Raw genomic sequence first — 25,081 nt, forward strand, 5'->3', positions numbered from 1 at the left:
TCTACCTGTCAAGACACGCTCCAAGCAAATCTAGACGCAGAACGCTGTTCCCTACTAAATTCCCCCCCCCCCTACCTCCTCCAACGAGAACCTCATAGGATTGGATGGAATAGGATAACTCAATTACGCCAAATTAACTTTAACCTCTATATATATTGTTACATTATTTTTAGATCCTTAACCTATCACTACAATTATAATTTTCCTTAAATCCTAAAATCCGTGAATGCCGAGGACCTCCTCGTCCGTCAGCTCCGGTTCGTCATTGGACCACCTGTCCTCCACCCGAGGATTCGGCCGCAACCAGCGAGAGTCCTGCAGCCACCGAACCCCCAGGAAATCGAAGTCCTCACGCAGGGACCACTCCTCCCCCAGCCGGTCCAGGAACCAATCGTTGGCAGCCCGGGAGGACCGCCTCTCCTCCCTTATCCACTGGATCTCCTCCAGATCGAGGACCACCACTAAAGGAAAAAGGGGGGATAAATAATAACTCCCTCAATAACACCCATCCCACCTAATAGTCACGTTACTTACCGGAACGGGTATGCACCGATACCCCTCCTGCGAACCTTCTTCCTCCAAAGCTCAGTAGACTGGGGGATCTTCCTCGGGCCATTGCTCTCCTATTCTTTTTCCTTTTTTTTCTCCTGTCCTCTTATCTTCCCCGACTTCGGCAAACACTATTTCTGTCGTGACGGTTAATCAGAGTACAATATCGTTCCCTACCAAAAACCTCGCTTTTATACCAAATTTCCCACTCCGCTCGCGATTGAAACACCAACTTTGTGACGCACGAGATTCACTGCACTACACAACCGATATCACCATGACTACCATTATAAATATATTATTTATAATGATGCTAAGCCTTACGCAGATCTCCTGGACCCACGCATACAACATCACTCACCTGAAACACAACCCCGGCATCTTCTTTGAAAAAATCGCAACCCTACAGTACTATCCTGTGCTATGGAAGGTAGCCACAACCATTGACGTCGCCAATTTGACCAGTCAAGCCCCTAATCTCGGAAAATTCTATGACACGCTCTTCTATGTGTGCAAGGGCAACATCTCTTGCATTAACGATAGTAAACTTGAAGAGATCGGACGAAAAATTGTTGACACCGAACGTTTTGCTTCAATCCTTCTCCGAGGCGTACATCCTACGGACCTTAATCGGAACCGTAGAAGCGCTCCCCTAGGATTCGTAGGAGGACTCTCTAAAACCCTTTTTGGTACCTTGACCAAAGAAGATGGTGAATACTACACCAGCGAAATCTTAAAGCTACAAGAGAAAGGAGCACACACCGCTCATCTATTGGAAAAACAGACGTATGTGGTACAATCGGAATTCTCCGCCCTGCACCTTTCTATCACTAACTTAAACAACCATACCCAAGAGCTTCAAGAACAAACCAAGGCTTTGGCCGACGCTATCGCTCTCACCAATGATGCCCTTGAACAGGAAAAACACGCAAGGGTACATCGAGATTACATCCGACAAATGGAAATGTATGCCGATCAATACAGGACCAGTATTCTATTCCTTGTGGATGCTGTTCTTTTCGCTCGTCGTGGAATTTTGCACCCCATGATACTCACGCCTACACGGCTACAACAGGCCTTGCAGGAAGCCATCCTCAGGACCGGATTTTCCTTGCCTTTCGACGAAGAGGAAGTACTGATGGAAGACATTCAAGAACTCTCTCACTTACACGTTAATTATTACAAGGGACAATTGGTGGTCGTGATCGAAATCCCTTTACTCAACCAGGAAAAATACCATCTGTATAAAACTTATCCTTACCCAACCTACCATAATCGTCCCGATAACCAAACTATCACCACCTTTATTCAACCCGCCCATCCCTATCTAGCAGTCTCTTCTTCCCAACGCTTCTACACCCCCATCCCTTCCGAGTCCCTATCCCATTGCCTTCATCACCTGAAAACATACTACTGCGCTCCTGGCGCACCTCTTCATAAGATCGCGTATAATCAAGAATGCGAGTTATCCATCCTCCAGCACCATGACACTACCCAATGGACTGGTTGCGACATCAGGGTTGCCTCTTTCACCGGTCCCTTCTGGACCCCTTTGGTTCAACCCCGAACCTGGCTATACTCTCTCCCAAAACCGGAACAAATCACCCTCATCTGCCAAGGAAACGTACGGGGAACTGAAACCATCCTTGGAGATGGAATTATCCAATTAGAAGCAGGATGCTTCGCAGACACTACATCTACTTAGCTACGATCACTGCAAACCCTGATGGTGTCCGATGTTACTCACTTCGAAGCCCTAGAGCCGATGCCTCTCCCTGAACTTCTACCCGAAGGTCACATACCAGCTTTACAAAAATTAATAAAAATACAGCCTATTAAGAGTAAACCATTGGAGGACTGGAATCTATCCAAAAACAGCGTAGCCCTCAAGGACATAGCCCGAGAAGCAAAGGACCTACAGAAACAAGATTCCACTACCCTTAGAGCATCCATCATCTCATATGCTTCATCCGGATCTCTTTTTATCTTCATTATATTAATCGCTGCGGCCCTGTGGTTTAAACGAAATCCGACACCTGCGCATACCAGTCCGACGTCAACCACCTCTATAAGAGTTCAAAGCACTCCAACGATAGCAGCCGAAAGCATGCCAATGCTTCCGGTACGCACCGTCAGCATGCCATTTCAACAACCTATTCGACATGTGCAGAGTATGCCGTACCTGGAACCAATAGCGATGCCACGGGACTTGCTACCCTTTAGTTAATAAGTACCGAATTCCTTTAGAAACTATCGGCAGTTGGCCTGACCCATACTTCTCAACCTGGAAACATTGACCTCCACAGGACAATGTTTCATCTAAGGGGGGAGGTGTAACGTAGGGGTCAGCCACCTCGCCGAACCAAAGTAGATCGCACGCGTCCGTGTGCAATACCGGTAGTATTGCACATTGCTGACACCCGGAATTCTTTTCCGGAAATGCGTCAAACCTTGGGCGTCGGCCGTGGATGTGGAGACTTTTTGGTCGTCATGTGTCGAAAGATCATGGCGCTACTGACGACACATGACCTATTAAGCCTCCTACATATATGCGAGTTCCGCGACCCTCAAGTCGAGTCTTATTCTGTGCAAGCTTAGCCGCTGCCGCATCATCCGCGTTCCAAGGTCGTAACTCTAGTGTTCGTTCCACGGGAGCAGAGTACTCCACCGTATTCTAACAAATCTCTTGCCCAGTCGCCGTGTACTGGTAGTTAAGTCTAGTATAATTCAATTCGAAACAAGTCGTGTAGAAATTGTCGCGAGTGTACATCATTCATTCGTGCCTAACACGTACCGTTCTGGAAGACAAGCACAACTACTACGAACTGATCATCATTAATTAAGTGCGAGTAATCCACAACCATCGGAGAGTCTAGTCTCTCCCATAGTTGTGACAAATAGTCAATAAGCCTGCGTATGCTGTTACAGTATAATTAGCGTTTACTGTAAGTATAATTGTAATACCTGAAAATACATAGTTTGTGCCAAATCTGCTGTTCCCACGTATGTTTATACATACTATCATTCACCCCGAATCTTGCCAACTCATTACATTCTTACCGCTCGGAGTGTAATATTATAGTTCATTGTACTGATAGTCGAGAAGCTCAATCGGCGTTTCTACTGACCCAGACTGTAGTGTCGAGTCAGCGCGAAACTCAACCGATAGGCGGCCACGACTACCCAGTACGTAACACCTCTTTATCGACCACTTTTGTCCTCCACCAACCCTTACCGGCAATCCTGCCTTGTCAGTTAGAAATTCAAATTGGACGTATTTGTGGTCGCTTGCAGTGTAGGCACTACTGACCCTCCAGTTGATGATTCTATCCTGTAATGCCCTCGAGGTCAGCGTGAGGTCCAGGATAGATCCTTTCGAGGTTGTGTAACCCTGATAGGTGGGTGTGTTGCCCTTGTTACAGACCATTAATCTACCTGGTATTATAAGTTCTGTCAGAATGCTGCCTCTGTCGTTCTCGGTCGAGGAGCCCCACAAGTGGGAATGTGAATTGAAATCACCGCATAATATAATGAATTTATTTGCCTTGGAAGTTATAAATCTGAGTAGAGAATCCGCAAAGGACCTAAAGTGGATTATTTGACAATTGGATGATAAGTAGGCACTTATGATCCACTGGTCCTTTAACTCGATGGCGCAAAAATCATGGTCAATGTGCGTACTTATGACGGGAGGAACTCTGCCGGTCATCGAGAAGATGGCGCAATTGCAGTTCTTGCTGCAGATCCAAATATTATCATCCGCGAGATTACCATATTGTTCGGAGATGATGGCAACGTCGATGTCCTCCTCCAGAGCGTATTGTTCCATGAGGTTTTGGGCCTTTTTGCATCCATTGAGGTTTATTTGTAGGAATCTCAAAACCCCCCTCCTCCTCCTTGTTGTTTTTTTCTTACCGGCGACACCGGCTCTAGCGGTCTTAAGTGTCTTCCTAACTTTAAGTGACATCTTTAAGACATACGTCTTTTTTCTTCCGTGCGCATTTGTTTTCACCATTCTGAAAATTTTTGGAATCGTCAGCCTGTTGGGCCTACCCCTGACCCATATCAGTACGTCTCTAACTATGCAGCTACCACTATGATTATTGAAAGGATTAACGTTTTTCAGTTTTACGACACTCCGATCTGGTAGTTCGATGCTCGGCAACAACAGGCTGTAGATTGATTCAATAATCAGAGTATCATCGATTTCTCGTGGAACACGACGTAACAATATTGTCGTGGTAAAGCTAAACCGTTCCAGGCTACAAAATATCTCGTACGAGTATTTATCTGTTGATTTGAATGCAATATCTAGATTCCTAATCAATGTCTCCCTTTCACCTTGCGTAATGGACATAATTTTAACATTAGTATCACCCCGATTATCCACCCATATCTTAACATTCTCGGGTGTAATAAGGTCCCTGGACAAAATCCTACCCAATTCGGACAATGGATTAAACTCTGAGGTGGTTCGTCGTCGTTTCCTCTTTTCCCTCAGGATGATCCTTTTTTTATTGTAACGGCTGGCGTTATAATTGATCGCCTCGATGCCCGTTTTTGTTTCCGTGGGAGAGGTCTCCTCTTTTTTTTTTTAAATTTTAAACTTAAGATTGCACCGATTCATTTTTTGGAATGTGCGCGCGATCGGGCGATACAGAAAAATGCCGATTTATTTCGCCCCTGCGGACTTGTAAATTCCCTAAAAATAGAATATGCTACCTTATCTATCCAAACTTATTGTCTCTATTTTCGTTGCGTCCGTCTGCTTGCGCTCTCCTTTTTCAAAGAGAGACACGGCGTCTGAGGTTTCTTCTCCTACTTCGATGGATGATCTCCTACCCTCCCTCCTTCCTTTCACTTTCACAATACTTGGAACTCAATTCGAGAGAGAGAGAGAGAGTACGTTCTCCAACAACGACGACGATGAGAGAATACGCGAAAAAACTTCGTACACCTATGATGCAGGCTTCTTGCCGCAGCGATGATGCGAGAGACAATGAGAAGCACCGGTGGAGTCGGTTGAAATGCAAATGAGGTTTAAACGAATGAGATTGAAACCAATTAAGTTGGAAAGACGAGCCAAGAACAAAAGAATGGAGACTCGTCGTATTAGGTCACACCGTGGGTCATCCATAGAAAACGACTGACGTCATACCTAAACGATACGAGCTATGACGGAAATAGGTAGATCAACGTATAGGTCTTCAAAAATAAGGGGTTGTTTGGCCCCACACAAAAAGACATGAAATTAAAACCTACGTATAGGGAAGGGTAAAACCATAAGCGAAATCCCACGGAGATAGAAAGCAGAAAATTGAAACGATTTATGTAATACAAAAAGGAGATACATAGGTATACAAGGTTGTTAATGAGTGTCTGCGCGGCTGACCAGACGATGAAGAAACATCACGCTGAGACGGCGGGCCGAGGGACGATGATCGGACACGAGGGGCGGCGGAACCACCATCGGTCCCTTTCTTCTTATTGCTTTCCCTCTCCTTCCTTCTCTTTCTTTTCCCTATCTCCTTCTCTGTACATTTGAACCTCTCTTCTGCCTCCTTCCTCTCGGACTTGGTTTCTCGTCGCCGAAGCCTCTTTCCTTCTTCCCTTCTCTTCCTTTCGCTGGCAGCATTAGCGGCGGCGGCGATTTCTCGGTTGCGCTCGACTCTCTCTTCGAGGGACAACGGACGCTCGTCGTTTGGCGGCGAACGGGGCTCAGCGATGCGACCGAACTGGCTAAGGGGCGGGCCCTCGGGCAATGGAGTATCCATGATACCACAAGGGAGATCAACATAGGGGTTACTCTCCATTGTATGCCCATCCACACCGTATACGTCGAGGAACCGGCTGACTTCGAACACTCCTCCGTGTTTTCTCTGATCCCCATGAAGAAGAGATACGCGTGAAGCATCTCGTGCAGTAGCAAACGAATCGTGGCTCACGGTCATAGAAAAACCAGGCGTACGCCTGATCCTCCTCACTCCACCTAAAGGCGCGGCCACCATGTAAGTTCCAGGTTGATAACATAATGCGCCTTTCGTGTAGGTTGGTAACGGCATAGTAGCTGTAAATGTTCGCTGTCCAGGAAACCGTGAAACCAAAGTTGCTGCTAAAGTACCGATGCAGGAATTGTCGATACATTTCCGCCATGTCGGGTCAAGGTCTTCGAGGCGAGGATCATCAATGGCAATGCTGGGGGTCAACCGCAGTGGCCCTGCCAAAAGACGGGTGATCCCTATGTTCCAGGATCCGGTGGAGCTGATGTATCTCTCGCGGAATCGGCGCGAGTTATACGACGGAGACCCGCGGCGGTGGATTCAGCGGTGGCAACGGAATGCGGGGTCTTTTAGGCATCGTGCTGAGAGAGTGGAAGAGCGAATTGGGAAAGCTAGGACACAGAAAAAGTAGCAACAGTTCGCGATGGCAAAACGAGAGAGATAATGACGACACCTACCTGATATGTACAGGAGATGGAGCCTTTGCTGCACGGAGGTCTACACACGACTGATGGACTCCTCGCCTGTTGTAGGACGACAAAAGAGGGGGTTTATTGGTAAACAATAATAGCGTGTTACGGTACACAAAAAAACATAACAAACAGGAATTTTTTGTTGTTTATATTCATACATAAAATTGTGTATTAAAATGCGTAGAAAAATGTGTGGAAAATAATATATGTAGAGAGAGAGAGAGATTAAAGAGAATCTTTTATAATTTCAGCAATAGAAAATCTTTTGGAGCATGGATCGATTACATAATATTTTGCTCACATCAGAAATAAACGACGCGACCTATATTTTGTATTCTCTTTATATTTTACATATATGGAGATTAATATTTTTCCTAACTTATATAATTTACATTGTTCTTGCATTTACCCTTTAAATAAATTTTGACTCACTTTTATCACAACATATTATAAAAATAATAAATCTTTTAAAAATTTCCCTATAATTTCCTCTAGTACATAGCCCTTCTGATCAATATGGTAATATTCCGCCTCCCCTCTACGCGTCATTGGCTCCCTGATACTTCTCCAACAAATTCTGCCCTAACTTCAATCCTCTCACCTCAATTGTTTTTACCGTCAGTACAATCCTATCTAACCATCTCAATCACCAATTCGTGCACTTATATATACTCAAATGGATAATAATTATCAAGTACTTCAAAAAATTCATGTCCAAGTCAAATTAGAATGTTATCCAAAAATAAAAATAAAAAAAAGAAGAGAAATAATAAGAAGAGAAGATACTCTAAACTTAATATCTCCTCTTGCACTAACCTCAGACCAAATCCCACCGGACCCGTTCCTCCATCCTGCTCTTTAGAGGTATTTACAACCAATAATTTTAGTAAATTTTTAATAAATGCAAACTCTAATAAATCCTACCTAATCTCTATTCTAACCCTCTAGGATTCCTCCTTGATAAATTCTGTATCTGACAGTTTTTTCAATAGCTCTCAACCCATATCACCTCCTATACAAACTATTCCGACACCTACCCAGGACATTACGCCGGTGCTGTCTCCTATTCCTGCTCCATTACCCAGCACTCATAACGAATCCATCAGCTCTAACGCTTTCCCTGTTTTAATGGACACCTCTCCTGGAAATTCCAAAATCGACGAGCACGTCTCCCCTGCCTCTCATCTCAAACCACTAGAAGCTGCTACGTGTGGGACCGACTCTGAGTCCAGTCTCTCTCTCCCAAATACAGAAAGTATAATCTCAAATCTCGCAAATCTTACATCTAATCAAGAAAACATTCTTGAATTAAACCTTCGCTCCAATGAACACACTAACTCTGACAGACCTACACTTGAAAGAACTAATACAAACCCCGAAATAAATCCTCAAACCTTTATTGAACAGATGGATTCTGCTAAAACTCGTATTTACCGCAGAATTAAAAAATTCTATGAATTGTACCAATTTAATGATTCAGTTTATATACCACAAGCTAAATATAATAAGTTAATCGTTAGATGCTATAATTCCATATTCGGATATTGTCATCTCTCCTTCATCAAAAGAAACCAACTACTATGTATTGGAAAGTTTGAGGAATTGATAAATTATACGATCATTCTCACAATCCCAAAAGGAGTTTACATCTTGCCATATAATCTCAACACCTGGTCCATTATATGTAAATGTCCCCCTGCCCGGATCGTCTATAAATACATAGCTAAAGCTAATAATATCGATGTCTCTGGCTTAAAACTCAGAAAATTCTCTAATGAAAATATGAATACCATTGCTCAGATGTGGCAGAGATCCTGGCAGAGGATCATCAGAAGGAACTAAAATGATCCTTACATTGTACACCTCTCACAACTCATACCCGACATTGACCTCTGGTTTTTCAGAGAAAGAGGCACCCTTTCTGTAAATATCTGTCTGTTTTTGCTTTCTCCGTTACCTCACTCAGGACTTTGTTCATGTTCTTCTCCCACCAATGTTCATTCTTGGACGCACCTTTTTCTAAATTGTCCCAAGTGGTATGAATTGAGAGAAACTTGCATGCTCTCTGAAATCAAATCTCTAGAGGATGTGATTTTTCTATGGACTACATCGGAGAATCGTTGGGTACTTGGGGAAAAATTTCTCAAAGAAATTTTCATTAATGGTTTGGCTTAATTCCAAACTTAAAACTTAATTTCTTTCTTGTTTTATTAAAATGTTATGAAAATTCAAAATTCATCTTATTCAATAAATAATACACCCTACTGAATTTGTTTTTCTCCCCTCAAACTATAATATATACCTTAGACTCTTCTGTTTTCCTCCCCTCAAATTTACCTAAAAGAAAGATATACACTTTGACCAGCTTGACGCCCCTACTACTAATAGACGTAATAGGAAAAGAAGAAATCCATTTATGAATTAGTTTATCCTCTTAATTCTCTTTATTGTACTTATTTTCATAACTTATCCTATTAATCTGTTCACAATAAAGAACACTTATTTGTCTTAATTGCCTAAATCTTTTCTCATTATAAATCTCTCACATACTTTCTCACTACAATCACTCCTTATAAACCAAACTATTTCTTAAAACTAACAATCCATTTCTTTATCTAAACACTATTAATATAATCCTATCAATTATCCCTTGTACAATTCTATCCCTCCATGCACAGCTTCTCATCTCTTGATTATACTCACTGTATATTTCTCATAACCATAGTCAAATTGCTCCCTTCACTCTAATGTTCTGATAATTATCATCCACAAACCTCCCACTTCCCCTATTTTACTTCTCTCCCCTCTGCAGGAAAACCTTTTTTCCTTTCAAACTACCTTTGTGCTTCACTCTATGAATTATCGCTCCTCTATTAACCACACACTCTTATCATAGTTCCCATCCATGATCTTGATCCATAATTAAATCGTTCATCTAAAAACTACATGATCTAATCTTCCCACTAGGGGCTCTTAAAGAACAATTTAAAATTTCTCCTCTTTCTATCCCTTAACATTAAGGAAACACATATTCTCTCTTAAAAATACCTCTTTATTACCTTTATATAAATATTACATGAAACTGTACCGCGTTTTCTCTCATTTAATCCTTTTAACGGACATATCCTCTTGAGTACTGGTTCTTCAAACTTAATATAGGTTCTCTATACTACTTTCTCTGCTCTCAGCATCCTCGTAAATCGGTCCCATCTTCTGGTTATTCTCCAGCACAAACTCTTTAATGCTTGAATTCTTCATGCTAAATTAAAATAAACATCACACTCTACTAAGTCTTTTGATTTCCCAAATTATAAAGATACCAATGCATAATTCATATTTACAACACCTTATACTATATCCTAGGTTCCTGAATTTTGTACTAAATTTATTCCATAAATCTCATTCATATAATGTATCAATTGATCCCAAGTTTCTTGCCATACACTCATTTACTACGCCTAAAACACTCTTATTTCCTCCTTTACGAATAAAAAATATATATAATTTCACATTCAATCATCTCTATCTCCATTCTTTTATCATTCTCTTTATAATTTAACTTTGCCAGTCTATTTCCAATAAAGGAAGCTCTCTAAATATTACATTGGATTCTCTCTATCATTTTCTTCTTCCCTCTTGCTCCTTACACTTTGGTCCAAATCATTCTGCTCATAATCTTACAAATCTCTTATCATTTATTTGAACTCATCTTACTCCTACGAATTTGTAACATTCATCTTCAATTTAAAAAAAAAAGAGAAAGAGAAAAACACAACAAAAAGCCCCTCCTTCTAGTATATAATATTGTTCTTTTCATCTTAATTCTAGATCCTATGAAATGACATACGCCGCACTACACTAGATCAGGACTCTTTTCTTTCTTAACTCTCCTCTGCCCGAATCTAGCTCAAAATTTTATCTCATGAATCATCCTGTCCATTTGCTTATGAGTTTGATATTCAGCTTTTCCACGCACTCTTGAACCAATCCTTTCCTACTTCTCTAAATTGATACTATATTCTGGATTCAGGCTTTTATTGCCCTTTTCATTATCTTTTCCAATTAAACGTTAAATCTGAAACAAAACATCAATATTTCTCTATTACTAAATTAACTCTTATTTAAACCTAATTTTCAACCTTTGATCCTCTCTGAGTTCTCTTCAATATACATTCCCTCACACTCTTCTTTTGCTTTGTGCTTGTCCAAGCCCTCTTTTTCTCTGTACATCTCTCGCTTTGGCTCCCCCTCTTTGTCTTCGTACGCTCCACCTCTTTTGTATCACTGCCTCGACCCTTTCCTGTCTATTGTGGCTACTCACTTTCTTAAATTTATCTTCTTTGCAATTGCTGGTTCTTCTCTATATTAGGATTCAGTCTTTTCTGGATTAATCTCAGTCATCTGCACGCATCCATCATTCTAGTGCCAATCTGTCCCTTCACTATAAACAAAGTTCTGACAGGATTAGCCTCATTTCTATGGTTCTAGCCCACTGGCTCTAACTGGTTTGCATCTTTGATTGACTCACTTTGTCCTAACCACGACTTTACCCTATACTTTATCCATCTCCTATCAAATGTGTATTTTCCGGAAAATATCTGTTAACGTTATTATCACTCAATCTTTTAATGTCACTTAGCTGCCAAACTCTGGCATCATGGACGCTACCACAGAAGCCCGTAAAAACATCAATAAATCTCATCTTATGGTCACAAATTCCTTGAAGAACCATCGAATGAAACCCCTTTCGATTGACATAACTGTTGGGGTACTCAGTAGGACTACTTATAGGAATGTGACATCCGTCAATATATATATATATAGATCCTATGATACCAGGTATATTGCTCGCTGATAAAAAGCCATGTTGAATATTAATTAGTTGACTCTGATTGGGCCATTTAACATATTCTTGAACATGATCAAGTAGAGCATATTGTTATGTACATAGAATAAACATACATAACTCATTGCTACAATAAGCATTATATAATTAATATAATTAATATTATTTTCATTTGAAGACATAATTAATAAATCTAAATTTATCATAGTTATACTAAAATACCAATAACCTCATTGTAAAGGAGAAATACTCCTAATAGCGACAAATTCCTGAGTGTAATACGAAGCGCCAGACGCAGCTCGTTCACACTGTCGCCAAGGCTAAGTCCCGACACGTGGCAAATGCACTTCGACGGCAGTCGAATGTTCTAGAACAATGACGCATTTGACCATTGGGACCCGCAAATGTTACCATATAAGGTAATGTTTGACGCTGCACTTTGAGGGTAAGAGCCCCAAACGTGCAGCCCCAAAAATCAGTTCGAGTCAAAAGCTAGAAGGAACAAGTCGAGTCTCCTAGGACCTTCAGTCCTCTTATCTCTTAACCCATTAACGTCCAAAATGTCAAAATTTCTTGCACGTTTTCAAAATGATTTTTTCCTATGTAATTGGCGTTGAAAAAATTCTTGAACCACATATTCTGATGTAAAATTGCATGCTCTTTCAGAATCCGTTGCCAGAATCATGATAAAACTCACAGGAAAAGAGATATGCTCGATTGAAACATAAAAAACACCTAAATTTTCGAAAAAAAAAATTTTTAGGATTTTTTTTCGAAGTGTTACGGTGAAGATATCACCTTGCGACCGTGATCAAAGGTGATCATGGGAGTTGAAGTTTAACAGGGAATTTTTTTGTTGACCTTGAACCATCGCTTCTTTACAAAATGGCGGATTAAAACGAATTATTTTTTTCAATCTTCATCAACTTTTTTCTCGAAATCTATGGTCTTTAGAAAAAAATTCATAAAAACAAAAATGCCTTAGAATCGCTCGAGGAACATTCTCAATTTTTTTCAGAATTTTTTGAGACAATTTTTGATTTTCCGGGAAACTTGTGAAATGGAATTTTCAAAAATGTCTCCAAAAATTCTGAAAAAATTTTAGGATGTTTCTCGAGTGCTTCTAAGACATTTTTGTTCTTATGAATTTTTTTCTAAAGTCCATAGATTTCGAGAAAAAAATTGATAAAGTTGAAAAAATAAAAATTCGTTTCGGCCGATGTTTTGAAAACCTATTGGTAAAAAAACGTTCTGTCTACGAAAACTCGGAAAAAATTTTACAATATTGCTCGAATGATTCTAACTTATTTTCATTCTTTTTTCAAAGACTTATAGATTCCGACAAAAATTTCCTCCTTTATTTCCATTTCATTTCGGCAGATAAGCGTAATTTTTGGTCTCATGTATTCATGAATATTCGTCTTTTTTTGTTCTCTTCTTTCGTATTTTTGTACATACGGATGAGTGATAAATAAACGAAATCATTAATTTCATACATTATGTCGCGGAAACGTGTAAGATCTTCTGAATATGAATCAGATTCTTCAGATAGTGATTCAGAACGCAACGTATTGATTCCGGATCCTGACTATTCAGGTTCCGATGATTCTGGTTCCGATTTTGATTCAGATTGCGAACATGAAATACCCAATATCACTTACAATAAAGCTCGTGCAAATTATTCTGAAAAACAAGATAAACTTGAAAAAGGTCATGAATTCACTTGGATTGAGGGTGAAAAGTTACACCCTGATTCTTGTGAAGATAAAGTATTATTGTCCGAATCGCAAAAAAAGAAAATACGTAGGAGCGAACCTTTTCAATTGTTTGAAAACTTTTTTTCTATTGAAATGAAAAAATATATTATTGATGCGTGTAAAGACAATGGTTATGATCTGAAATTGAAAGATCTTGATACTTTTATTGGAATAGTTATTTTTTCTACATTCAATCCCAGAAAATCACAGAGAGATTACTGGTCATCTGATCCGTATTTATCTAATGAAGTAGTTTCTTCTGCAATGTCTCGCCAACAATTTGAAATCACAAAATCTAAATTGAAGTTTTCAAAAAACAAAGACAAAGATTCAAATGATCGAGGATGGCGCGTTCGTTCTCTACTGAAACTTTTTCAAAATAACATCATGAAATTCGGAATATGGAGAACTGCTTCATCCGTTGATGAGATGATGGCCAAATCCTATGCAAAAACTGTTTTGAAACAATTTATTCGAGGAAAACCGATAAGATTTGGTTTGAAATTTTGGGGCTTGTGTACTTCGGACGGCTATCTACTGAATTTGGATCTTTATCGCGGCAAGAATTCTCAAATTGGAGATAAGTTATCTAAATGTGCTTTAGGTTCACGAGTAGTATTATATTTATTACAACCATTTTTTCAAATAATAAGTTATAACAAAATTTCTCAATTTCATCTGTACTTTGACAACTTCTTCACGAACATGGATTTGGTATTACATTTGAAGAAATTGCGTTTGAAATGCACTGGTACTATCAGAGATAATCGAGTCAAAGAAAAAAATGTGCTTGATAAGAAAGCTCCAAGAGGGATATATGTGGTGAAGCACGACGTAAACAGTGGCATAAATTTCATTACTATCATGGATTCGAAGCCCGTCTCAATAGCTTCAACTGCAGCAGGTGTCAATCCTCTATCTATTTCAAAAAGATACAGCGCAGAGGCTAAATCTAAAATTGAAATACCTTTTCCGCAAGCTTTTCACCTATATAACAAATTCATGGGAGGTGTTGACCTGCATGACGGATATTGCAATGACATACTCCCAAGTATACGATCGAAAAAATGGACATGGGTAGTTTTTATGAGACTTATACAGGCGTCTATTACTAATTCTCTTGTAATTTTCAATGCTGCTAACGATGGAAAGAAAAAAGTTGGAATAAAAGAGTTCACTATTTCGATTGCCAAATACTACTTACAAAAAAGTAGTCGCAAAAGTAAAGCACATGGACGATCTAATAGTGACAAATTGAGGATTTGTTCGAATGGAAACTGTCCAATAAGAACAAGAATTTTCTGCAAAACATGTAATTTAATTATTTGCAATAAATGTTGGCTAAAAAAGCACACCTAAAAGTATGAATAAGTGAGAGGCAAGGGGACTCACGGAAAACAAGCACCCCGAGACGTGAGAGGCCAGGGGACTCACGGGAAAAAAGCACCCCAAAGGAGACAGAATTTTACCACGTCCACGCCGTAGTCTCTGGGTAACGCTAAGAGTAAAAAAATCTTCCTAAAATTTGTACAGAAATCGTTTTTTACCAATAGGTTTTTAGAACATAGCGGCCGAAACGAATTTTTATTTTTTCAACTTTATCAATTTTTTTCTCGAAATCTATGGACTTTAGAATAAAATTCATAAGATTCCATTTCACAAGTTTCCCGAAAAATCAAAAATTGTCTCAAAAAATTCTGAAAAAATTTGAGAATGTTCCTCGAGCGATTCTAAGGCATTTTTGTTTTTATGAATTTTTTTCTAAAGACCATAGATTTCGAGAAAAAAGTTGATGAAGATTGAAAAAAATAATTCGTTTTAATCCGCCATTTTGTAAAGAAGCGATGGTTCAAGGTCAACAAAAAAATTCCCTGTTAAACTTCAACTCCCATGATCACATTTGATCACGGTCGCAAGGTGATATCTTCACCGTAACACTTCGAAAAAAAATCCTAAAAATTTTTTTTTTCGAAAATTTAGGTGTTTTTTATGTTTCAATCGAGCATATCTCTTTTCCTGTGAGTTTTATCATGATTCTGGCAACGGATTCTGAAAGAGCATGCAATTTTACATCAGAATATGTGGTTCAAGAATTTTTTCAACGCCAATTACATAGGAAAAAATCACTTTGAAAACGTGCAAGAAATTTTAACATTTTGGACGTTAATGGGTTAATTTTATCCAGACAATCCTTTGTCTCTTAAAACTATAATTATCTAGCTCATAGCTCTGGTTATCAACTTGTATAAAGAAGAAACATTGTAAATCAAAAATCAATAAACCTTATTATACAAAAGAATTTCAAGTTTGTCGTGAATCAGCGATTGAACCACAACAATATTAAAAACACATTTCCAGATTGTTTGTTTGGAGAGGCCAAATCTGTCTGCTACAGATCTGTAAAGAAAATATGAAATCAATTTTCGTGTTTGTTTCTGTTAATCGGAAATATATAATTTAAATACAGCGAGTGTTTAAAAATCCATTGTATTCATTTCAATCTATGAGTAGGTGGTATAAAATGGAATCGAAAATCAATCTTATATCAAAATTGCATTAATAATCAACTTTTATATGTGTATGGTTACATTTTAAAATGATTAAGGGTCAGTGGTTCCACCTACATCTTACTAAAACTTATCTATTTGGTAAAAATTGCAAACTATAGTAAATAATATTCAATTTAAAATTTTATCAAATAAATAGATTTACCAAGAGGCTCACCGATAGGTGGGATAGTTAGTCAATTACCTATATACTTCTTGGTTGCCAAATATCCAAAGAGCAATTGCAATTTGTTTTGCAACTGATATGCGAAAACTTCCTCTCTCAACTAAGTTTGGGCCAATGGTTGCAATTAGTATTTCAAATGTTTTTACGAAAATGAGATTTAAAATCTAAAAAAAAAGCATAGAATTCCAAAATAATTTATAACATTAAATAGCTGATAACATATATTTTGTTACCTGTTAAGGAGTAACGTAAGGCAACATTTGTAAAAAAATTTGGAATACGGAAATGGTTTTGCCTTGTTATTTCTAATAATAACTTATCTTCCCCATCGATTATATCCAAAATGAAATTAATAATAGTAGATGGATCCATAATCCTCAGATTCTGTAAACATTAAGGCAACATTAATTATATTTATCGTATTAAGTATCAAAGAAAAATAGAATAAATACTTTATTATTTAATTTAAAAGATTTCTTGTATTTTGACTGCTATTGTATTAGCTTTCCTTCAATCGGTTAAGACATACGAATTAATATAATAAGAAAAAGTGATTCTTACCTTTAAGGCCGTTTAATTTAAACAAGTTTAAATTAACCATGGGCTAAAATTGTATAGTTCAAGTAATGGAGGCTGCACTTAAACTTCAAATAAACAAATGTTGGACAATTCTTGCATTTTTCTTCAAATTGCAGTCCTTTCGTCTAGTTTCTTATCTCTCCTAATTATCCTATCTAACCCATTTTACTCATTTGATAGGCATCTCAAAGATTGCAATAAAGAAAACTATCTGTAAAAATCATAGAAACCACAAAGAATCTCGTACTCCAATAAATTCTACATATACTATAATAGTGAAATTTATACTCATCCAAATTAATAACTGCATCAATGTGTATTATAACAGCATAAGTATATTCTGTCGCTTGGAGAGCACCTCTTCATTATTCAAATATTCCAGTTCTTCGATCTACTGATATTAAATGTCATTTTGACACATCACTCTAGCAGACCATAGATGCCGCCATCTTAATCCGATCCGACCAGAAATAGACACACCGGATTATAGGGAATCTAGTATTTTTTTGCTGACAGTTGCGTGACTGTGACTAGATGCCAATCCGATCCAATCCACAGAATAGAAACACCCACTGTTGGTTTTTAGCTGGAAGCCGGCCTTGGTGGCGTTGGGCCTTGAAAATGCTATCTCGAAAAAAGAAAAATATGAGAAATAAGAAAAGACCAAATCCCATCGAACTCCCATCCTGCCCTCCTGAGAAATTAATATGCAATAATGTCAGTATATTTCAATAGACTCTACATTTCTTTAATTAATCCTGTAATATACCTAACTTCCACTCTTACCTATCTAGGACTTCCACATTCTTTCTGCTGAACCGGATGATGATAATTTAAGTGATCTTGAACGCTTCGTATCACCACTTGGTAGTCCTATAAAAGACAATCCATTAATTACCCTGGACATCCCGGCGTTACTGTCTCCTGCTCCTCTTCCTGCACATGTTAATAACGGTGATGTAGACGCTGCTGGCTACAAATCACCAATTTGCAGTTCTTCTCTAACAATTATTCCTTCTGGAAAAATCAAAAATGATTCGTCCATCACAGATGTACTACATCTGGAATCTCAACTTTTCTCTTCACCTGAGGCAGAATTTGAAATATACCTTTCTCCTAAAAAACATAACTGCTGAATACTCAATTCATCAATAAAAAATTCTTTCATTACAAGCTTAACTAACATTCTCTTTTTGCTTTCCCTTTCCTTTTTAAATAACTCCTTGACTTACATATAATACCTTGTCTCTTAATTTACCCTTATCTAGCTTACAATATACTACCTACAACCCACTAATTATAATTTTGATCCCTCATAGAAAAAGAAACTTTAAACTGGTTTTATTAAAATGACATTTATTCTCTCTATCAACAATTGTTTTACCATACAATAAGCCGCAACTACTTGCCATATAAATCTAGTCATTATCTCTTTTATACATTATATTTGGTTACTTGTTAAAACCACAAATAACATGTTCCTTCTCCTCCTAACCTCTCTGGCAACGGCCGACATCACGTGGTCCTTGACGGGGAAAATCTCGGTCCTGGGACGTCCTCTGTAGTGTTGTTGATACAATATTGATATCTAGGGATATCAGTATTTTACTGTCGATATATCGATATTTTGTATCGATACTTTGCTTACTGATACATCAGAATATCGATATGAATCGATTCAATATATCAAATTTTTCAATTTGTTAGCGAATTAAAACTCAAATAACGTACACAATCCTACATTCTGCCTTATAGAAGCACAATATTTTAGTAAGCTATGCATATAAAAAATAAATCCATTCATGTACAATTGTACAAATTATTAAATCAACTGAATTATTTTTATTTTTTAGGAATTTTTAATATCAAATGAATGTTTAGTTACATAAAAAATAATAAGGTAGAGTAATTAAAAAATACATCTTTACTTTTATAAGTTTAACGGAGTTATTTAATTTATTATGAGGTTATTTTTATAATTTTCAGGAAAATATAGTAAAAGTTCTCCTCGCTTATTTTATAATTAGTGTCGCAGTTTCCCTCATTAGTACGCATTTTTCCTTTTCATACAAACCTTCCTTTCTTTTTATATTGTTTATATTTTTAAAACTAAATTATAATTAAAAAATTATTTTAATAAATAAGTTTGGTTTTATTTTATAGTGCATCCGAAAAGTGTAGTTTGGAAGTTTTTTATTGAAACAAATATCGGTGGAAAATGCAAAATTTGCCAGCAGGATGTAAAGGGTAGTAATACCACAAATTTAAAACTACATCTAGAAAGATCACATCCGAAACTGGATATGAGTGAAAGTTCTGGTCAGAAACGAAATATAACAATGGGAAATGTATATATTTTATTTTTTATAATGTCACTCATCATTTATACTTTTACTGTTTATTTACTAATTTAAAAATTATTAGGTTGAAACTGGCAATAAATCAGATAACCCTGATGATCCAAATACATTAAATAATTTATCTCCACCTTGTTCATCTTGCTCCAAATTGGATTCTACACCAATTAGTCCAGTGGTAAAGCAGCCAAGACTTGACATGATGCTACTTCGGCAGAACTCGTTTCAAGGTAAGATAAAAGCTATAAAACATATTTCATAAATTTAATATGTGTTTCTGTATGTCTTTATATTTTTTATATTAGAGGGAGGTAAAAAAGCAGTGGACATTACAAATAATTTGCTTTTTATGCTGGCCAAAGATAATATGCCCTTTCTAACTGTGGAAAAAGAAGGCTTTAGAAGATTTATGAAAATAGTATCACCTTTATATAAAATTCCAACTAGAAATTCGATTACATCTCTTATGGAAGAAAAATATAATGTCTTATCCAGTGCTATGAAACTGAAACTTTCTGGTGTAGAACATATTTCTTTAATCACCGACATATGGACTGATCCCTTAAACACAAAGGCTTACCTTGGTCTGACAGCCCACTTTATTAACAATAACAAGGACAAGTCCGTAATGATAGGTGTAACCGAATTGAGTGAAAGGCATAGCTCAGAATACATTGAAATGTGGTTAAGAAATATGGTAGATAACTGGAAAATTAATCCTGAAAGCATAGTGGTTGTTGTTTGTGATAACGGTGCTAATATCAAAAAGGCTGTAAAAGATGCCTTCGGTGCAGACAAACAACTATCATGCTTTGCACATACATTGAATCTGATACCAGCAAAAGTTGTGGAGAATAATGATATAAATTCTGTGTGTAAAAAGATAAAAACAATTGTGACATTTTTCAAAAAGTCAGTGAGTGCCATGGATGATCTTCGAGCAGTTTCAGATTTAAAGTTAATACAATCTGTCGATACTCGATGGAACTCAATGCACGATATGTTGATTAGGTTTATTGAGTTATCGGAAAAAATTGGTTCCATACTTTTAAACATTCCTACAGCTCCAATGATGATAACAGCAACCGAGTTACAAATAATAAAAGAGTTAGTTGATCTCTTAAAACCTTTTAAGGAAACCACAAAAATAATAAGTGGAGAATATTACCTAACTACGAGTAAAGTAATACCCGTAATAAATACTTTACAAAAAACACTAATGTTATCACAACCTATAACAAAAACAGCAAATCATATGAAAGAATTACTATTGGAACAATTTCAAATGAGATTTGAAGATATAGAAAAGGACACAATTTTGGCGAAAGCAACCATTTTGGATCCTAGATTCAAATCCATTCACTTCAATGATAAAGATGCTTGCTCTGAAATAATAATGGATATAGCAACCATGATTAACAGTACAATTCTAAACGAAGAAGATGAGAATAATCTTGTGGATATTAATTATAATAATAGTTTCTGGTTATATCATCAAACATTAGTAAACCAATCCAAAGAAAGACATAGTTTTAATCCAAGAGAATATCCTGACGACTTAAAATTTTATTTGAGTCAGTTGCCTATTAATATTGGTGCATGTCCGATACAATTTTGGAAAATGAATAATACTGCATTAAGCAAATTAGGTCAAAAATATTTGGCAGCTGTTGCATCTTCAGTGCCATGTGAAAGACTTTTTTCAAAAGCAGGTAGAATAGTAACAGAAAGTAGAAATCGTTTGAGTGGAGAACACTTACATCAGTTACTATTCTTAAGCTCGCTGCCCCTTGAAGACTGGATGTAATGTAAAAGGTTAATTATTTTATAGGTTTAGTAATTTTATAATTATTTTGATCTAAAGTAAGTTTAAAGTAAAATAGAAACGATGTGTTTTAAACAGTCCAATTTATTTTTCCTTCTTAATAATTACATACCAACTCCTACATGTAACAGTTAAGTTCATTTCTTACATGAGTAAATTTTTAATTTCACTAAAATCAAAATAGATAATAGATATTTTCTTTAGATTTTTGTGTTCTTATTAAAAAACATGTAGGTTATTGTTATTACTGTAGTCTGTAAGTTGTGTGTATCGATATATATCGATATATTAATACAGTAATATTGATATATCGAACGTATCAATATTTTGTGTACGATACGTATCGATACAAAATATCGATACAATTGGACCATTTGGGCAACACTAGACTGTAGACCTCCGTGCAGCAAAGGCTCCATCTCCTGTACATATCAGGTAGGTGTCGTCATTATCTCTCTCGTTTTGCCATCGCGAACTGTTGCTACTTTTTCTGTGTCCTAGCTTTCCCAATTCGCTCTTCCACTCTCTCAGCACGATGCCTAAAAGACCCCGCATTCCGTTGCCACCGCTGAATCCACCGCCGCGGGTCTCCGTCGTATAACTCGCGCCGATTCCGCGAGAGATACGTCAGCTCCACCGGATCCTGGAACATAGGGATCACCCGTCTTTTGGCAGGGCCACTGCGGTTGACCCCCAGCATTGCCATTGATGATCCTCGCCTCGAAGACCTTGACCCGACATGGCGGAAATGTATCGACAATTCCTGCATCGGTACTTTAGCAGCAACTTTGGTTTCACGGTTTCCTGGACAGCGAACATTTACAGCTACTATGCCGTTACCAACCTACACGAAAGGCGCATTATGTTATCAACCTGGAACTTACATGGTGGCCGCGCCTTTAGGTGGAGTGAGGAGGATCAGGCGTACGCCTGGTTTTTCTATGACCGTGAGCCACGATTCGTTTGCTACTGCACGAGATGCTTCACGCGTATCTCTTCTTCATGGGGATCAGAGAAAACACGGAGGAGTGTTCGAAGTCAGCCGGTTCCTCGACGTATACGGTGTGGATGGGCATACAATGGAGAGTAACCCCTATGTTGATCTCCCTTGTGGTATCATGGATACTCCATTGCCCGAGGGCCCGCCCCTTAGCCAGTTCGGTCGCATCGCTGAGCCCCGTTCGCCGCCAAACGACGAGCGTCCGTTGTCCCTCGAAGAGAGAGTCGAGCGCAACCGAGAAATCGCCGCCGCCGCTAATGCTGCCAGCGAAAGGAAGAGAAGGGAAGAAGGAAAGAGGCTTCGGCGACGAGAAACCAAGTCCGAGAGGAAGGAGGCAGAAGAGAGGTTCAAATGTACAGAGAAGGAGATAGGGAAAAGAAAGAGAAGGAAGGAGAGGGAAAGCAATAAGAAGAAAGGGACCGATGGTGGTTCCGCCGCCCCTCGTGTCCGATCATCGTCCCTCGGCCCGCCGTCTCAGCGTGATGTTTCTTCATCGTCTGGTCAGCCGCGCAGACACTCATTAACAACCTTGTATACCTATGTATCTCCTTTTTGTATTACATAAATCGTTTCAATTTTCTGCTTTCTATCTCCGTGGGATTTCGCTTATGGTTTTACCCTTCCCTATACGTAGGTTTTAATTTCATGTCTTTTTGTGTGGGGCCAAACAACCCCTTATTTTTGAAGACCTATACGTTGATCTACCTATTTCCGTCATAGCTCGTATCGTTTAGGTATGACGTCAGTCGTTTTCTATGGATGACCCACGGTGTGACCTAATACGACGAGTCTCCATTCTTTTGTTCTTGGCTCGTCTTTCCAACTTAATTGGTTTCAATCTCATTCGTTTAAACCTCATTTGTTTAAACTTCATTTGTATTTCAACCGACTCCACCGGTGCTTCTCATTGTCTCTCGCATCATCGCTGCGGCAAGAAGCCTGCATCATAGGTGTACGAAGTTTTTTCGCGTATTCTCTCATCGTCGTCGTTGTTGGAGAACGTACTCTCTCTCACTCTCGAATTGAGTTCCAAGTATTGTGAAAGTGAAAGGAAGGAGGGAGGGTAGGAGATCATCTATCGAAGTAGGAGAAGAAACCTCAGGAGGCGTGTCTCTCTTTGAAAAAGGAGAGCGCAAGCAGACGGACGCAACGAAAATAGAGACAATAAGTTTGGATAGATAAGGTAGCATATTCTATTTTTAGGGAATTTACAAGTCCGCAGGGGCGAAATAAATCGGCATTTTTCTGTATCACCCAATCGCGCGCACATTCCAAAAAATGAATCGGTGCAATCTTAAGTTTAAAATTTAAAAAAAAAAGAGGAGACCTCTCCCACGGAAACAACAACGGACATCGAGGCGATCAACTATAACGCCAGCCGTTACAATAAAAAAAGGATCATCCTGAGGGAAAAGCGGAAACGACGACGAACCACCCCAGAGTTTAATCCATTGTCCGAATTGGGTAGGATTTTGTCCAGGGACCTTATTACACCCGAGAATGTTAAGATATGGGTGGATAATCGGGGTGATACTAATGTTAAAATTATGTCCATTACGCAAGGTGAAAGGGAGACATTGATTAGGAATCTAGATATTCCATTCAAATCAACAGATAAATACTCGTACGAGATATTTTGTAGCCTGGAACGGTTTAGCTTTACCACGACAATATTGTTACGTCGTGTTCCACGAGAAATCGATGATACTCTGATTATTGAATCAGTCGACAGCCTGTTGTTGCCGAGCATCGAACTACCAGATCGGAGTGTCGTAAAACTGATAAACGTTAATCCTTTCAATAATCATAGTGGTAGCTGCATAGTTAGAGACGTACTGATATGGGTCAGGGGCAGGCCCAACAGGCTGACGATTCCAAAAATTTTCAGAATGTTGAAAACAAATGCGCACGGAAGAAAAAAGACGTATGTCTTAAAGATGTCACTTAAAGTTAGGAAGACACTTAAGACCGCTAGAGCCGGTGTCGCCGGTAAGAAAAAAACAACAAGGAGGAGGAGGGGGGTTTTGAGATTCCTACAAATAAACCTCAATGGATGCAAAAAGGCCCAAAACCTCATGGAACAATACGCTCTGGAGGAGGACATCGACGTTGCCATCATCTCCGAACAATATGGTAATCTCGCGGATGATAATATTTGGATCTGCAGCAAGAACTGCAATTGCGCCATCTTCTCGATGACCGGCAGTGTTCCTCCCATCATAAGTACGCACATTGACCATGATTTTTGCGCCATCGAGTTAAAGGACCAGTGGATCATAAGTGCCTACATAACACCCAATTGTCAAATAATCCACTTTAGGTCCTTTGCGGATTCTCTACTCAGATTTATAACTTCCAAGGCAATTAAATTCATTATAATATGCGGTGATTTCAATTCACATTCCCACTTGTGGGGCTCCTCGACCGAGAACGACACAGGCAGCATTCTGACGGGACTTATAATACAAGGTAGATTAATGGTCTGTAACAAGGGCAACACACCCACCTATCAGGGTTACACAACCTCGAAAGGATCTATCCTGGACCTTACGCTGACCTCGAAGGCATTACAGGATAGAATCATCAACTGGAGGCTCAGTAGTGCCTACGCTGCAAGCGACCACAAATACGTCCAATTTGAATTTCTAACTGACAAGGCAGGATTGCCGGTATGGGTTGGTGGAGGACAAAAGTGGTCGATAAAGAGGATAAACGTGGAGAATGCGATAGGAAGATGGGTTTTGGAGGCTTCCTATCCGACTGAGAGGCTCAGCGAGGTTAACGACGTCGGGGACCCAAAAATCATTATTGAGAGGATGCACGGGCTAATCGTGGATGCCTGTAATAGAGTTTGCGACGCATCCATGCCAATAATCAAGGGTCGGGGGGCTAGAAAGTCCATCTTCTGGTGGAACAATGATATCAAAGAGTTGAGAGACAAGTGTCAAAATTCCTTCAGAAGG

At 38.6% G+C, this 25,081-nt stretch overlaps 1 protein-coding gene across 1 annotated transcript; it reads left to right on the forward strand.

The window, feature by feature from the left end:
- Positions 1-7,750: 7,750 nt before the first annotated feature.
- Positions 7,751-21,100, forward strand: LOC136773793 (E3 SUMO-protein ligase ZBED1-like). Its single transcript, XM_066727704.1, has 5 exons — positions 7,751-7,885; positions 7,970-8,447; positions 19,100-19,284; positions 19,361-19,523; positions 19,599-21,100. The coding sequence occupies exons 1-5, from the start codon at positions 7,751-7,753 to the stop codon at positions 21,098-21,100; spliced, it is 2,463 nt and encodes an 820-aa protein (XP_066583801.1).
- The last annotated feature ends 3,981 nt before the right edge of the window (positions 21,101-25,081 follow it).

Source organism: Prorops nasuta, unplaced genomic scaffold, assembly GCF_024137725.1.
Source record: "Prorops nasuta isolate Cenicafe-Biocafe unplaced genomic scaffold, Cenicafe_Pnas_1.2 PNAS00005, whole genome shotgun sequence".
Lineage (NCBI taxonomy): Eukaryota > Metazoa > Arthropoda > Insecta > Hymenoptera > Bethylidae > Prorops > Prorops nasuta.

Bases quoted from the DNA above. Each gene is read 5' to 3' on its own strand.
- LOC136773793 (XM_066727704.1), top strand. From the start codon at position 7,751: ATGTTATCCAAAAATAAAAATAAAAAAAAGAAGAGAAATAATAAGAAG. The intron at 8,448-19,099 runs GTATTTACCGCA...TTTATTTTATAG, and splicing joins GATGGATTCTGCTAAAACTC to TGCATCCGAAAAGTGTAGTT. The intron at 19,285-19,360 runs GTATATATTTTA...AAAAATTATTAG, and splicing joins GAAATATAACAATGGGAAAT to GTTGAAACTGGCAATAAATC.